Source organism: Rhinichthys klamathensis, unplaced genomic scaffold (assembly GCF_029890125.1).
Source record: "Rhinichthys klamathensis goyatoka isolate OS25496 unplaced genomic scaffold, OSU_Roscu_1.1 h1tg000021l_1, whole genome shotgun sequence".
NCBI classification, from domain to species: domain Eukaryota; kingdom Metazoa; phylum Chordata; class Actinopteri; order Cypriniformes; family Leuciscidae; genus Rhinichthys; species Rhinichthys klamathensis.
The window spans coordinates 909,712-924,651 of NW_026606572.1; the positions used below are offsets into that span (position 1 = coordinate 909,712).

A 14,940-nucleotide genomic window follows, 5' to 3' on the forward strand; every position below is an offset into this window, starting at 1 on the left:
CACACATACACACACTCACTCTCTCAGATATATAAACAACAGTAGCATACAGACACTGTTACATGTGTAATGACAATATTTAATAATAAAATTAACCAGTTTTGCACTGCAAAGACAGTATAGCAGTGGCTTTAAAGTTATAGGTAACTTCTGTGAAATGTTTCAGCATCAAGTAATTTGTCTGTCCATGCTGAATGACAAAATGAATTTGTGACAGCATAATAACAGCCAATTGGGTCTAGCTTGTTTCTTTTGCTCAAACAATAGAGCATGGTGCTAGCAACGCCAAGGTCTGAGAGTGTTTGATTCCCAGGAACACAACAACTAGTCAAATTTGTACTTTAGTGTCCTCTAAATGATTTTAGGTTTAATTTACAGTTAAGTTGAGCGAGATTTGGGGCCAGTTAGGTTTCACTGTGGATGGGAACCAGTGAGGTTTTTCCCCTTTCGCATCAAGCAAGCATGTTTGAGCTTCCGTTTACCATTGATTAGCTGTAGCCTATATATGTGCGTTGATCAATGTTTATATGTGAATAAAAGCCTGAATTAAATCTGTTCCATCATATAAAGTGATCGTGTCTCTTAGGGAGACTTGGACTAAACCGCTCAATCCATATGGATTACATTTACTATCTCTTTATGAACTTTTTGAACCATGAAAGCATCGGTTAACTGGAACTTCAGTAGAGGCAAAGAAATCTCTCAGGTTTCATTAATATTATATTTTAGTTTTTTTGAAGATGAGTAAAAGTCTTATGGATTTGGAATAACATGAGAGTGAGTAATTGATAACAGAATTTTCATTTTTGGGTGAACTAACCCTTTAAGTGTTTCTGGTTAAACCTAGAAGTTGATATTTAGAACAAACCCTGATCAGAATGACTGAGAATATAAATATAGCCAATACTGCCTTAAAAACGGCAATGATATTTCTCTCTTCCAGCTCTGATTGTTGGTTCTACGTTTTGTTTTTTATGGTAATGTTGGCTTGTGGAGGTAGTGGAGTGTCTACTGGACCTCTTCCCTGAACCGCTGCAGTTTCCTGTATCATTCTTATGTGGCTTTTTCTTGTGTCACGTGTTGATATGTGACCATTGGATGACCCTGCTAGCTATGATAGTCAATTTGAATTGTATAGTGTGTGTTTTACATGAGTGAGCAAGAAAGAAAAGAAAGAGATAGATTGGAATTTAAGCATAATCTTCTAGTGTCTGGCCAGACAGGGTGGCCAGAGGTTTGATTTCTGTGTGTGCGGTACATACCGATAGTTGTCACGCACAGTCTGGAGCATGGGAGTAGTGAGTGCGTACAGATCAAAGTTTTGCGTGCATTTCTGTGTGTTAGTGCTGTGTCCCGCTGGTTCTCTGTGTGTCATTGCCCCGCAGCTAGACACCGGCTCACTGTTAAACTTCAACCAAAAATCTCACATCAGACTAGAGCCATTAAGGAGTCCTGAGATTTTGAGGAAGTTGAGAAAAGTGTAAATTTAGCACAGCATTGTGTTAGCAGCACCATGGTCATGGAATTGATTTCCAGTGAATGCATGAAGTAAAAATGTACCTTGAATCTAATGTAAGTCACTTTTGATAAGTGTCTGCCAAATGATTTGATGCATTGACTGTGATTACATGTTTCACACAGTTATTAACATCTACATTTATTACACTTTGTGTTATATTACCTTGCCATTAAATGTCAGATAACTAGTTAACTCTGTGGTGTAGGTTTTTCAAATACAACAGCTGATGGACGTAATCAATCTTTCTATATTTTCCCCACTTTTAGAAGGTCATAGAAATTACATTGTGGATTTTTTTTTTCTTTTGCTATTGGAGCAAATGGGAATGCAAAAATTATATAGGCTAACCCTGGAAATATGAAAAGGGTCAATTTATGTGAATGGCTACATTTGAATATACATACTTCCCTACTATATAGTAGGCGAAAAACAGTATGGAAAATTAGTAGAATTCACAGTATCCATTAATCAGTAGGCAAAGAGTTCCTGGATGTCCTAATATTTCTGAAGTGCACATATGATTTATACTTTACCATTCCATGAGGATTTAAGAATGACAGTGAAGCGCCACAACTGGCACTGTAGGTCACGCGACAAATATTATACCTCCCGATTACGCTCATATAAAGAACATACATGCGCCACAATTGACAAAACAGTCAAAATACTATAAGAACAAAGAAAGAACATACAAATAGAGAGCTTCCAAAATACATAACATAACATTTTGGTTACTTGTGCAAGCAGAACTAAACTCTTACTAGCGAACAACCAGGATAGCCCGCAGATCTAGTGGTGTGAATGGGACTGAGAGTAAAATTTATCACCCTGAGAATGAGATTTAGGTCATCTGGCAAACAGGTGGAGAACTTACACACACAAGTGTGCTCAACAAACAGACCCTGCTATAATGCCAAATTCGCCTACAGCGTTTCACAGACACAAACACACACATGATCATGAATTCACCCACATGCCATATGCAGACACTGTCTTCCGCTCTGGCTGATCTGAGTTTATTTATAGAGCAGGATTAAACATTATCTGCAGCAGAGTGATGCAGACATGTCAGCGCCCTCACTGAGAGATGCTGGGCTCCCATTGGCTTGGTGATAGTGAGGTCATGGGCGATGACAAAGGGCTGAATTCACAGAAAACGTCAATTGAAGGAGTTATGTAAGGGATAATGTACAGTCAGCTGCTCATTATCAACAAATAAATGACACAGAGGGATCGGAACCCTAATGTGAAGCATAGGGGTCTTGAGTCAGCCTTAAAGCAACACCAAGTAACTTTTCCTCTGCGGTCGCCCTACAGGTTGGAAGCGGAATTGTCCATTACTGTTGTCGTAAATAATTTAGCCTACCGCATCCTACTGTCGCACGCGCACGCTCGCACATGCTCTCTGTTTATCCAGCACTGGCTTTGAAATCATGATGACAATTCAAAAGCTACCCAGCTGCTAGGTATCTTACATGTAGTTGTAGTCTACTGTCGAGTACGCTCCACCTATCGGCAATTGTAATGCTTGCCGTAAAGCAAGTCAGATTTGTAGTTTTCTTATGTCTCATTCGGACTACAGAAACGCGACCCGATCTGGGAATCTTACATAGCGTGGATATATCAGATAAAGGACCGCAAAGCGGTGGCATAAGTGCATTTCACCATGTCACGACTTGATGAACCACTGAAACTATTTTGAAAACATTATTTTAAGGTAAAAAATCTTACTTAGTGTTGCTTTAAGGGGTTTATTTAGTTATTTACTTTATTCAAAATATGATTTCTTGACTTTTCTTCGTTTAATTTGCAGTGAAATGCTATGCCCTAAATTAGACACTAATATGAGAAATGTGTTTGTATGTGATAGATAGAAATAGCAGCCATACATTTAGGACAGTTCTCTGACAAAAACGATTACAAATAATACACAAAGTACACATATACACATGATTCACAAATATAGTACACAGAGTAAATACAGGACATTCAAATACTTGTGTACTTTAAATGTACACTTCTTACATGAATGCAATAAATACACTAGATATAAAACAATGTGACAATTTAGACACAAGAAGATTGTTAATGAGTGCGTGTTGTCACTGAATCGTTGCCACATATCTGCTGAATTAGATACAGTGTGTACGAGTGAAAGAAAGTGATTTCTACCTGTGCTAAAGCATGTGATGTGTTTGAAGGTGTCCTGACTGACCCTCCTCTTCTCTGTAATTGGGGTTAAAGACCTGAGGGGCGTTAAAACCACAGGTTTATCCTCCACACACTGCATCCTTTTCTTCTTTCGCACTAATGAAATAGAAACAAATATCTAAAAAGCAAATAACCTGATCAAGTCAACTTTGAAATTACACTCATTTTAAAATAGAGCAATAAGCTTTCAAATAAAAATTCGTTTTTCTTTTCGCATCTAGCCTCAGATCAAGCCTTATAACAAAATCACTGTAGTTCACAGCTGCTTTGTGTATACCTTATTCCTTTTTTCTATTTTTAAGCATTAGGAGAAGAATAAAAACGAAAGGTTGTTGTACTTTTTAAATACCAAATTAGAGCGGTATACAAAAATGCTGACTTTAATTTGTTTGACATTTTGCACCTCTTTGCACTTCAATTAAATATTTAAAAAATGCACAAATTAGTAATCGAAAAATGTTGATTTGCAAGTTTTGTAAAAAGACCCATACTGAACATTTTTGGTATACGTTACATGATTCCTAGTTACCGTGCTTGAATAGCACACATTTACCCATGTGCAGAGTCTGGGTGTGTGTCTTTGACTCCCACCTGTGATATTAGGGTATTAGTGTCTCACTTTGGCTTAATAACATGTTTATGCTTTTCAAGGTTTTTTGATTCTGAGATGAAAGTATTTCCGACTCTTTTTAACGATGAACAAAACAAAACCTCACATTTAAAACAGTGTTTTACCCATCAAATGTTTGTGCGTTAACCCTGAAGACAGTGCAGCAGAGATTTCTTCATGACTCTAGAGATATTGTGGTGTTACGGAGCCTGGGAAGTCCCCTGTAGAAGAAATAAAAAGAACCCCAAATTCGTCCCCTCAGTTTATATACCTTGCTCAGAGATTCTTAAAGGAGAACTCCGGCGCAAAATGAACCTTTGGTCTAATTACACATTGTTACCTAGTCAACCGTTATCTGAGATTTGTTTTCATGATTATCGAATGTAAATAGTTTTATCTCTAAAAACAGTTTAGCCTATAAAGCTAGTATAACGCTAGTATATTGGGCATAGTGTAATGACAAATAAAAATCACTTGTTAATACAACTAACAAGGCTGAAAATAGCCCCACACTAACACGGTAGCATAATGAGGGTCCCTACCTTCAAACCGAAGCATTGAGAACTTTGTCAGTGTCCAGACAGTTTAATAAGAAGATATTTTAAACATACAGTCAACTTCGCGTATACAGGCAGGAGCCATCTTTGAAATACAGCCTTTACCAGTCGATCTACGAACGCCGATCCAAGTGCGCTGGTGAGAATGTGAACGAGCTATAAGTTGTGATAAGGTGAGCGCGAACAGCAGGCTTGGATCGGCGTTCGTAGATCGACTGGTAAAGGCTGTATTTCAAAGATGGATTCTGCCTGTATACGCGAAGTTGACTGTATGTTTAAAATATCTTCTTATTAAACTGTCTGGACACTGACAAAGTTCTCAATGCTTCGGTTTGAAGGTAGGGACCCTCATTATGCTACCGTGCTAGTGTGGGGCTATTTTGAGCCTTGTTAGTGGTATTAACAAGCGATTTTTATTTGTCATTACACTATGCCCAATATACTAGCGTTATACTAGCTTTATAGGCTAAACTGTTTTTAGAGATGAAACTATTTACATTCGATAATCATGAAAACAAATCTCAGATAACGGTTGACTAGGTAACAATGTGTAATTAGACCAAAGGTTCATTTTGCGCCGGAGTTCTCCTTTAAATTGTTCCCTTGGTTTAAAGCCCAGGACACACCAAGACGACGTCAAAGAACTAGCGGCGACGAAAGCTGGCTGCGTCTCGGCCAAAAAAGCTGCGCTTAAACACACCAAAATGACTAAAGGCGACTGTGAACTTAGCACATGCGTTCTGCGCCTGTGTGCAAGTAAACATCTGTCTATATCACCAGGTATCAATAATCTATTTTCGTCATTCAAAAAGGGAAACTGAAACTACGACTGCAGATATACAAACCGTAAACAAAGCAGCGCTTGCTTAGCATTTTCAATATCAATCACGCTGATCACTTTTTCATTGCAGTCGGCTCATGTTATTATGAAAATATGTATGCGTTCGAATGCTCAGGTAAGATGACATAAAATTACAACAGCCTTCTGTACCGTCTTCTTTACTTCTTTTTTCGCTTTCATCACTTTCGCTTTTATTCTCGTGCACTGACTCGTTCTCTAAGCCGAACAGCCAATCAGAGTTCTCTCTCTCACCAACGGCCTGACGCCGATCGTTGGCTTGGTGTGTCCCGGCCTTAACAAATCGTGCTCAAAGGATTTATAAACCGTACCTACGAATTTCCAATCTGTGTGCTCAGATTTCGTGAAAGCAATCAAATCCGTGATTTGTTAAACCGAGGGGACAATTTAAGAAACTGTGAGGAAGGCTAATAAACTAAGGGGACGCATTGTAAAACTGTGGCAACGGATTTGCGGTTCTTTTTTTTTTTTCCTACAGATGACTTCTCTGTATGGTGTGCTGGATAAAGTGATTAAAAAGACTGCTCAATAAGTATTTGAACACAGGCTGAGATTGACATGAAAGTGCTACAGTATATGATTCTCTCTGTGAGCACAGGTCAAGACACGGGTCACAGTGCAAAGAGCAATAGCATGAATATTTCATTTGCAATTCCTCTTACACATTATTAAACTCTTGCCCTTGACTATTGTGGGTTTGTAATCTAGTATGTGTGCACATGTGAATTGATTTCTGGGTGTGTGTCTTTGTTCACTCTCGATAGGGCCCTCCTTTCATTGTGTGTCCTTTAGTTTCACTTCTCTGGCGCTCTGAACATCACATACCTCTGAGGTAACATCTAAACATGCCTCACCGCAGCCAAGAGTGATAAAGAGTTTACGTCAATGGAAAACGGGAGAGGAGAAGTGGCTGAACGGATCACTTTACAGTCACTGATTGTTTAACCCATCAGTGGTACTATTTGTCACCATATTTGTCACTATTTGTTTTATTTGCATTAAGTCATTTATTTTGTCATTATTTTAAAGTGTGTTGTTTTAAAGTTTCACATTATTAAATGTCCAGCAAAAAAAGAAAGAAAAAAAGTTCTGTTGGGTTTAATTGACCAACTGAGCAAAATTTACCGGTTTCCTCTATATTCAAGCAGAGGAATGGTTATTTGAAGTGGTTTCTTGTCCTGAATGAAGGGAAATCCCATAAACCAGTTTGACGACATATTTGTTCTGAGATCACATTCGACTGTATTATGCGTTTCACGTTATAATGTTGAATGGATGACATGCGAATTGTTCCACATTGTAATGAAGATCGTCATAGAACTTAAATTCTTCGCTAGACATTCCAGCAGATCTTAATTCTCACTTGTGCTGGCATTCGCTCAGTTGCCTTTTTAATGGTGTTATTTTTGGAGTGTGTGAATGTCACCCTTGACACACTCTCCGCATGCGAGTGTGTATCCGTGCAGATGAGTGGGTGAGTCTTTAGCAAGTGGGCCACAACATCTCTCAGGCTCAGAGACGTCTCAGTTGCCATGGAGATGGAGAGAAAGGGTCTGGGTATCGGCACTGATTTTTCTTGGTTCTATACCGAATACAAGCTATCCTCTATATTGATTCATTTGGGAATATTTTAAGTTCATTTCAGTTAATGAAACATGACAACATGATAATAATTGCACGATCACACGACTGCAACACAGTCCAGGTTAATTTTATTGTCATATTCAGGTATTTGTATTTTCAAATCATTATGCACAGAAAAATGTCCTTTATACCACTTGAATAGAGAAAACAAAAGGCAGCATAAAAGAAAAATAAATAAATACTTTTCATAAAAAGACTTGTTAAAGCTGCTGTCCGCATTTTTTCCTCTTTGTCGCCATCTCTGTTCGAAATCTGCAATTGCAGTCATTCGCGGAATTATCAACTTTACGTGAGTTGTACTTCGACACTCTCGACACGGCACAGTGCGGATGAACACAACGTTTGAGGAGAGTGTGCATCTGTCAGTCACCGCGCCAATGTCGATACTGGATTTTTCTGATTATTCTTTTTGGAAGTATGACCAACATAATAATTTTCACCGGAAAATGTCATCTGAACAAGTAAGTAACATCCACTTTTGTTCTGGTTCTGACATTGCAGTAAATCGCGCTGATTAAATCTAAAAATCGCTTATCATATCACGCAAAACCGTGCAAATTATACTTTGTTCTCAACTTGTTAATGTTAACAACGTCAGCATTGCGTGACTACATCTAATGTCCTTCCGATATTATCCTTGTTTTCGCATGGGTCCGGTTGCAGTCTCTTTTTTTCTGTAGCCACTCTGAAGTCCGAACGAAGTCTTTTGCATTTTACAGCGGGTGAATCTGTTGTCACTGGTGATTGTCGTTTGAACCTTTCTGGATCCGCCATCAAATTGATAAATTTAATTATATCAAGTGCTATGAGAAAAGGCTGTAAATCTCCACCTCCAACATCCTCACACGCAATATAGCCTAGCCGAGACTCCTTCTTTATGTGTACACATGTAATGACGCAAAGACATGCTCGAATCTCCCGCGGAAATCCACCAGCACCACTGGTGTTAAAAACATTACTACAAGCTTACCGTTTTGAATCGAGCTACGGCAAGCAGATAGTGTTGAACACTGTCTGGTTACCGGTATGTATTTTCTCAAATATGTATTTTGGATAATTTTTAACCCCAAAAAAGCTACGGACTGCAGCTTTAATGAATATCCAGTTTCATTTGCAAATCAATTTATTTCCATAATTTGATCCAAAGATGGTTCATGGTGTTGACTTCTGTAAGTGTGTAATTGATTTAATGTCATGATCCACACATTAAAACTGGACGGTTCCACCAGATGTGCGGCACAGAGGGAAGTCTGTTGCCCCTCACATGAAGATCTGTTGAATTTGTAATGATCTGGGTTAAATTCCAGCCTGGTTTATGTCCTGGTCCTGTTCCCCTTCTTTCTCCCTCAACTTTCCTGTTGCTTTTCCACTGTACTCTCAAATAAAGGAGAACTGATAATATACAAATGTAAAAAAAAAAATAGATGGATGGAGAATGGATGATAGATGGATGGATGGATGGATGGATGCATTTATTTTCATTGAGACAAGCTGACATTCACAGAATTGAGATCTTTGAGCTTTGTGCAGGGGCCGGCAGTCAGGATCCACTGACTCAGCGACATCTGCAGATTGAGAGGCATGTTTCAAATAATGATTAATGAGAACCTATGTGAAAAAAGATGGATTAAAAAAAAATCTTGAGATTTTAAAACTCGATATTGGAACGCTCAAACAAAGGTCACAGTTAATCGGCAAATCAATATTTATTCCCAGTCCTTGCAGCAAATCAATTTGGTTGGCATTGGCTGTCAGTCGGTCTCAGGTGATGAGGGAGCTGCTCTCTAGACCTGATTCGGATTCTGCTCTAAATCTCACAGCTACAACACAGTCTGCCACTAATTGCAGATCGGGATTCATTGGATCTCCGGAGGCCTGATTTGAGACTTGTTGGAGAATTTGTTCTGTGGGGCTTCTGTGGGTATGAGGGGGTTGAAAAGGCACAATACAATGCAGTTAACCTTTAGCAACGTTAACAGAGACTTTGAACGCTAGTCTGGACCACAAAGAAGCTAATCCAAGTAGTTACAACCATCTACTAATACCGGACCAGATCATACACATCATTGTACACACACGCATGATTTGATTTGGTCATAGGGACCTGCATCTCATCATGATATGAGTAATTTTAAATGAATTTTAATAATGGGAATGAAATATTTAATGTTGCAGAATCTGTTGGTGCATTGCGTAGTATATACAGCTGAGTCCTAATTTTATCGTACAAGGTAATAAATATTTTCATGAGTTCTTTAAATCTGTCCGTAATAAACTAATGGCATTATGCTTCTCTCATTTCTCTGGTTTATTACCCCTCACAGCTTTGAAAGAAAGTATAGGCTCTCCGAAAACTTCTCCACATCATGCTGAGGATTATATTTCACGTGCTATGTTTGCATTGTAAGCAATATAATCGACTTTCATCCTAAGTCACCTGCTGAAGTAATCCTCCCAAGCGCCAAATATGCACTTTCTTTTATGCTGCTTTGGTGAGAACACACCTGCCAAGAACAGTAATGTAAAATGCATAAGCTCAAGGTAGATTCTCTTTCCAGGTTTTGCCTGTTAGTGTATCACAATTTGGTCCTAATTTACAGAACAGACTAGTTGCATTGTTTTTTCAATTAAAGGGATAGTTCACCCAAAATGACCAATTCTGTCATCATTTACTCTCCAAACACATGACTTTTCTTCTATGGAACACAAAAGGAGATCATGAAAAACATTCTGGCCACTCTTTGTACTATAACGAATGTGAATTATGTTCGGTGAAGATTCGTTAATGAATTGAACTCATCTGGTTCAAGTTATCCAGTCGAAGTGGTTAAAATCTCATTGAAGGGGAAGAATATAGAGTGGTATAGGACTTGTTCACCAACAAGGATATGTTTTAGATGTTTTCACTGTGTTGACACTGTACATTTCACTGTCTGTCCTAAAGTTAGACGTTGTATCCTGTAGTTCAAACAGTTTTGGCGCTAGTAATGCCAAGGTCTCGGGATTGCAAGCAATTTATATATATCAGAAATTCCTAGATATTAAAGGTAGGGTAGGCAGTTTCAGAGAGGCTAGCAATAGCAAGCTAGCTTTGAAAGCATTAGATCCCACCCTCCATTCAGAGCGCCTCTGAACACGCACAGCCAGAGCAGAGTCTGCAAAGCATCACGAGACGAGAGTTAAATGACCTCATGTCTCAAAGCACATAACATTACAATGATAATAAACATAAACAACTTACAGAGCTCTTACTTGTACCACCTGACTGCTGCAGATTGATTTCTGTGTTGATAGGGTTGACATAGAAAGTCATAAATCCGAGTCTGATGACGTTAACAGATCTGGGTAGAACGTCACGGGTTGCCATCTTGTAGTTACGGTTATGACATGGTGTGAACACAGCATAAGCTCGTTGTTTTGGTTCAGGTGGAACTGCAAAAGGCGGCTTTTGTTTTTTTGGCGTGCTCTGTGACTGTCTGTCTTCAACTCTACACGTCATCAGCATGTTGCATGAGGCAATGCAATGTCTGTGCAAGCAGGGTCACAGAGGTATGGAAATATATATGTTTACAGGCAGGTAGGACATCGTATCATCGCAATCGGACTGAATGCAATGATTGGGAGAACATTTTTTTGGTCCTGAAACTTCCACAGACGATATATGTACATGTTTTATTATTTAGACCACTTCTATTATTGATATCAGGATTTGAAGAGAATTTTAAACCAGTATTATATTTTATTAATTGGAGAAAATGGTTCTTGGACCAACCAAAGTACTCATCATTCAATTATTAATTACGAGGATGCTAGGTGTATCGCACAGGAAGTTGTTACTATTGAGGAATTGTTGTGTTTTCCGATTGCCTTTTTATTGCCTGTGTGTGTAGCATCAGTCTCTAACCCCCATCTCTTTTTATCTGTCTGTAGGAGATAAAGATGGCAGTAAAGTGACCACAGTGGTGGCGACCCCTGGACAGGGACCTGACCGGCCGCAGGAGGTCAGCTACACTGACACCAAGGTCATTGGTAACGGCTCTTTTGGCGTGGTCTATCAGGCCAAGCTCTGTGACTCAGGAGAATTGGTGGCCATTAAGAAGGTCCTTCAGGATAAGCGATTTAAGGTAAGACTGAGAAGCATGACATTCATTCTTTCTTGGTCCCTTGACTCTATATAATGCTTTGGGCCTTGTAGCTTTTCTTAAGAACAGCTCAGACAGTTTTTCTCTCATCAAAGTGCCTTTGTCTTTGTTCCTATATCCTTATATTTTTTTGTTGTATGTCTGTTCTTTGATCAGCTCCTTTATTTCTGTTCTTCAGTGTTATTGCTATACTATTATGTTTCATCTTTTTTCTCTTATATTTGATCTAATTTCTTATGGTTTATAATTTCTCTTAAATCTATTTTAGCTGAATTCTATACTGATGTGCTCACATGGCCATAGTAAATCAAATACTGTCCATACCAGACACAATGAACGCAGCGTGTAATTAGATGGTGATATTATTGCGACATCTGTAGAATAAAATAAATAAATAAATAAATAAATAAATAAATAAATACATAAAATAAACAATGGCATCAGTTAGAAATAATGGTAAAATAATGCTATCATTTAGAATCAACATTTTTGTATTTTCTCTTTTTTTGGCTAATGAATCACACTCAACGTACGAGTGAAGGGAGGTGGAGGTAGAGTTTGTAACCATAACTGTACAGTAAGAACTTACTGTCATTCGGCACTTTCTGTAGACTGGGGTGTTTAACAACCCATCTTTTTTACAGAATCCAAAAAACTCCCTCACTAGCTGTTTCCTAATTCAGAGGCTGCATCCTTCGAAGGACGCGGACATCAGAGGCCATGCCTTCAAAGTCCATGAAGGTCGAACCGAGCGTTGTTAAATGGGACGGTCTAACCTACAGAGTATTGCTCTTGTCGTTTTGCAACTGTGACAGCTTCCATTGACAAGTGGCAGTGACGTTTGTACTGGACTTTTTTTGCAAGTTATACTGTCTAAAACAAAACAGGGTTTGCAACCTGTCTAAATATGTTCACCTTGGCCCATTTATGTACATAATAAAGAGTATAAACTATCTATAAAATCACATCTTAGTAAGATATTGTCACGTGTATGTTCTGTTTTGGTTTAGTTCTAGTACCTGTACCTGTTTCCTTTTGTATAAATTTTCCCACCACTAGTTTGTTTCTATGGTTACTGATTTGAGTTACACACCTGCTTCTGTTAATTAGATTCCCGTCTGTATTTAAGCCTGAGTTTTCCTTAGTTCCCTGTCTGGTATTGTCAACGTTTGCATTTCATGTGGTTAAGTTATTTTGTTCTCCTGGGGTTTCCTAGTGGTTTCTTGATTAAAGGCTATTTGTTTTTGTACTCCATTCGTCGTGCGCTTCATTTCAGCCACAGTTGCTGACAGATGTCAACATTTGAATCACTTTAATTGTTTTTTTTTTTTTGTGCGTTTTTTACATTTGTATTGTTGGATATTTTATTAAGTTGAAACCCTTAAAAATGACTTACATTTAAAAGTGTAATCTGGCATTTTCTCTAATAAAAATCCAGTCGTCACCAGCGCGCAAAGAGGGCCTTCGAAATGAGACAGCCTTCAATGTAGGCTGTCCGCATTCGGCCTTCGAATGCAGCCTTCGAAGGATGCAGCCTGGAGCTGCATTTAGTCCTTTTTTATGCCCTTCCTTCGCTAACTTCATTCGTCTTGTTCAGTCGGATGTACATCATTGCGTATGTTGCACAAGTGCCCACTACTGGCGGAACCCTTGAAATGTGTTTAAATGGAACGCCTTAAGCCCCTTGATCATTGGAATCAAATTATTTACGTTTTTTTTTCCCTTAAGAATTTGTTTTACACACTATTCTATAGGCCTGAATGTATGCTTGGGTTGTTGGAGAAAATATAAACAATTACACAAGCAAAAATGATAACAAAACAATAAACTATTCTGTGTAAAAAAGCTTAAGGTAGCTAGCTACAAGTGTTAAATGCGGATAAATGGCAAAATAACTCTAATATCATACACTAGTCTGTGGGGTGGGGTAAAGTAAGCGCGATCTGCAGTGATGTCACAATTTAGTTGCATTGTGGTCTATGGATCTGCCTGAAGTGTACATATTGGCTTCCAATATGTACAATATGTACTATATAGTAGGCGAAAACAGTGAATGACAAAAGAAGTATGTCCAAATTCACAGTACTCATAAAAGAGTAGGTAAAAATACCCAGATGACCTACTTCTTCCGGCGAGATTCTGAAGTGTGCATACGATGGACACTTTTCTATCCCATGAGGCCAAAGGACAGGATTTATGAATGGCAGTGAAATGACGTAACTGACGCTGGTAGGTCACATAATGACAACATGGTGACTGTAGTACGTCCAGATTCCATTCATATTACACACATTAATACTATATAGAACATACTTTTTTAGTGGTCATGAAGTAATTACTTCACGTGAAGTACCTAGAGAGAGTATGCGATTTCAGATGCAGCCAGTGTCTAAAAAGGTGGAGTTAAACGCAGCTCCTGAATTGGGACACAGCTTTTCTTGAGCTAATTTCTTTTTTTTTATGAAAGGATTAAAGTGCAATATACCGCTACCTACAGTGTTGGAGTGTCAACAAGATGGCGCTTACTGCTTTACATTTACATTTACTTTTAATCATTTAGCAGATGCATTTATCCAAAGGGACTTACAAATGAGGAGAGCAATAGAAGCAATTAAACTAACAATAGGACAACAATATCCAAGTGCTGTGACCCCTCCCAGTTTAGTCTAACGCAGTATACGTAATAGAAAAAGAAGATATAGAATAGAATTGAAGAGAAAAGAAAAGAAAGTGTTAGTATTAATGGATCGAGTATTGCCGAAAAGATGCGTCTTCAGCCGTTTCTTGAAAATGGCTACGGACTCAGCAGCTCTGGTTGAGTTAGGCAGATCACTCCACCAGCAGGGAACACTCAAGGTAAAGGTCCGAGAAAGAGAAGAGATTGTGTGCCTCTTTGAGATGGCACCATGAGGCTACGTTTACTTGCAGAACGCAAGATTCTGGATGGAACGTAAGTCTGGAGTAATGAGTTTAGGTAAAAGGGAGCAGAGCAAGTGGTTGTTCTGTTGGCAAGCATCAGTGCCTTGAATTTGATGCGAGCAGCAATTGGCAACCAGTGCAATTTTGTGAGGAGAGGAGTGACGTGTGCTCTCTTTGCCTCCTTAAAGACCACTCTAGCTGCAGCATTCTGGATCAGTTGCAGAGGTTTGATAGAGCAAGCTGGAAGACCTGCTAAAAGAGCATTACAATAGTCCAGTCTGGATATAACAAGCGCTTGGACAAGGGGTTGTATAGGATGCTCTGATAGGAAGTGCCTGATCCTCCTAATGTTGCATAAGGCAAATCTGCAGGACCGGGCAGTTCTAGCAATGTGGTCTGTGAAGTTCAACTGATCATCAATCACAACTCCAAGGCTGCTGGCTGACCTTGATAGAGTATTGGATGACGAATCTAGGTCA

At 38.8% G+C, this 14,940-nt stretch overlaps 1 protein-coding gene across 2 annotated transcripts in view; it reads left to right on the plus strand.

Moving 5' to 3' along the window:
- The window catches only part of gsk3ba (glycogen synthase kinase 3 beta, genome duplicate a), a 68,363-nt gene that overhangs the window by 15,372 nt on the left and 38,051 nt on the right, over positions 1-14,940 (plus strand). For both annotated transcript variants that reach the window (XM_056240928.1, XM_056240937.1), the window contains exon 2: positions 11,331-11,524. In XM_056240928.1, coding sequence (XP_056096903.1) covers positions 11,331-11,524 — 194 coding nt within the window. The remainder of the gene's footprint in view (positions 1-11,330; positions 11,525-14,940) is intronic.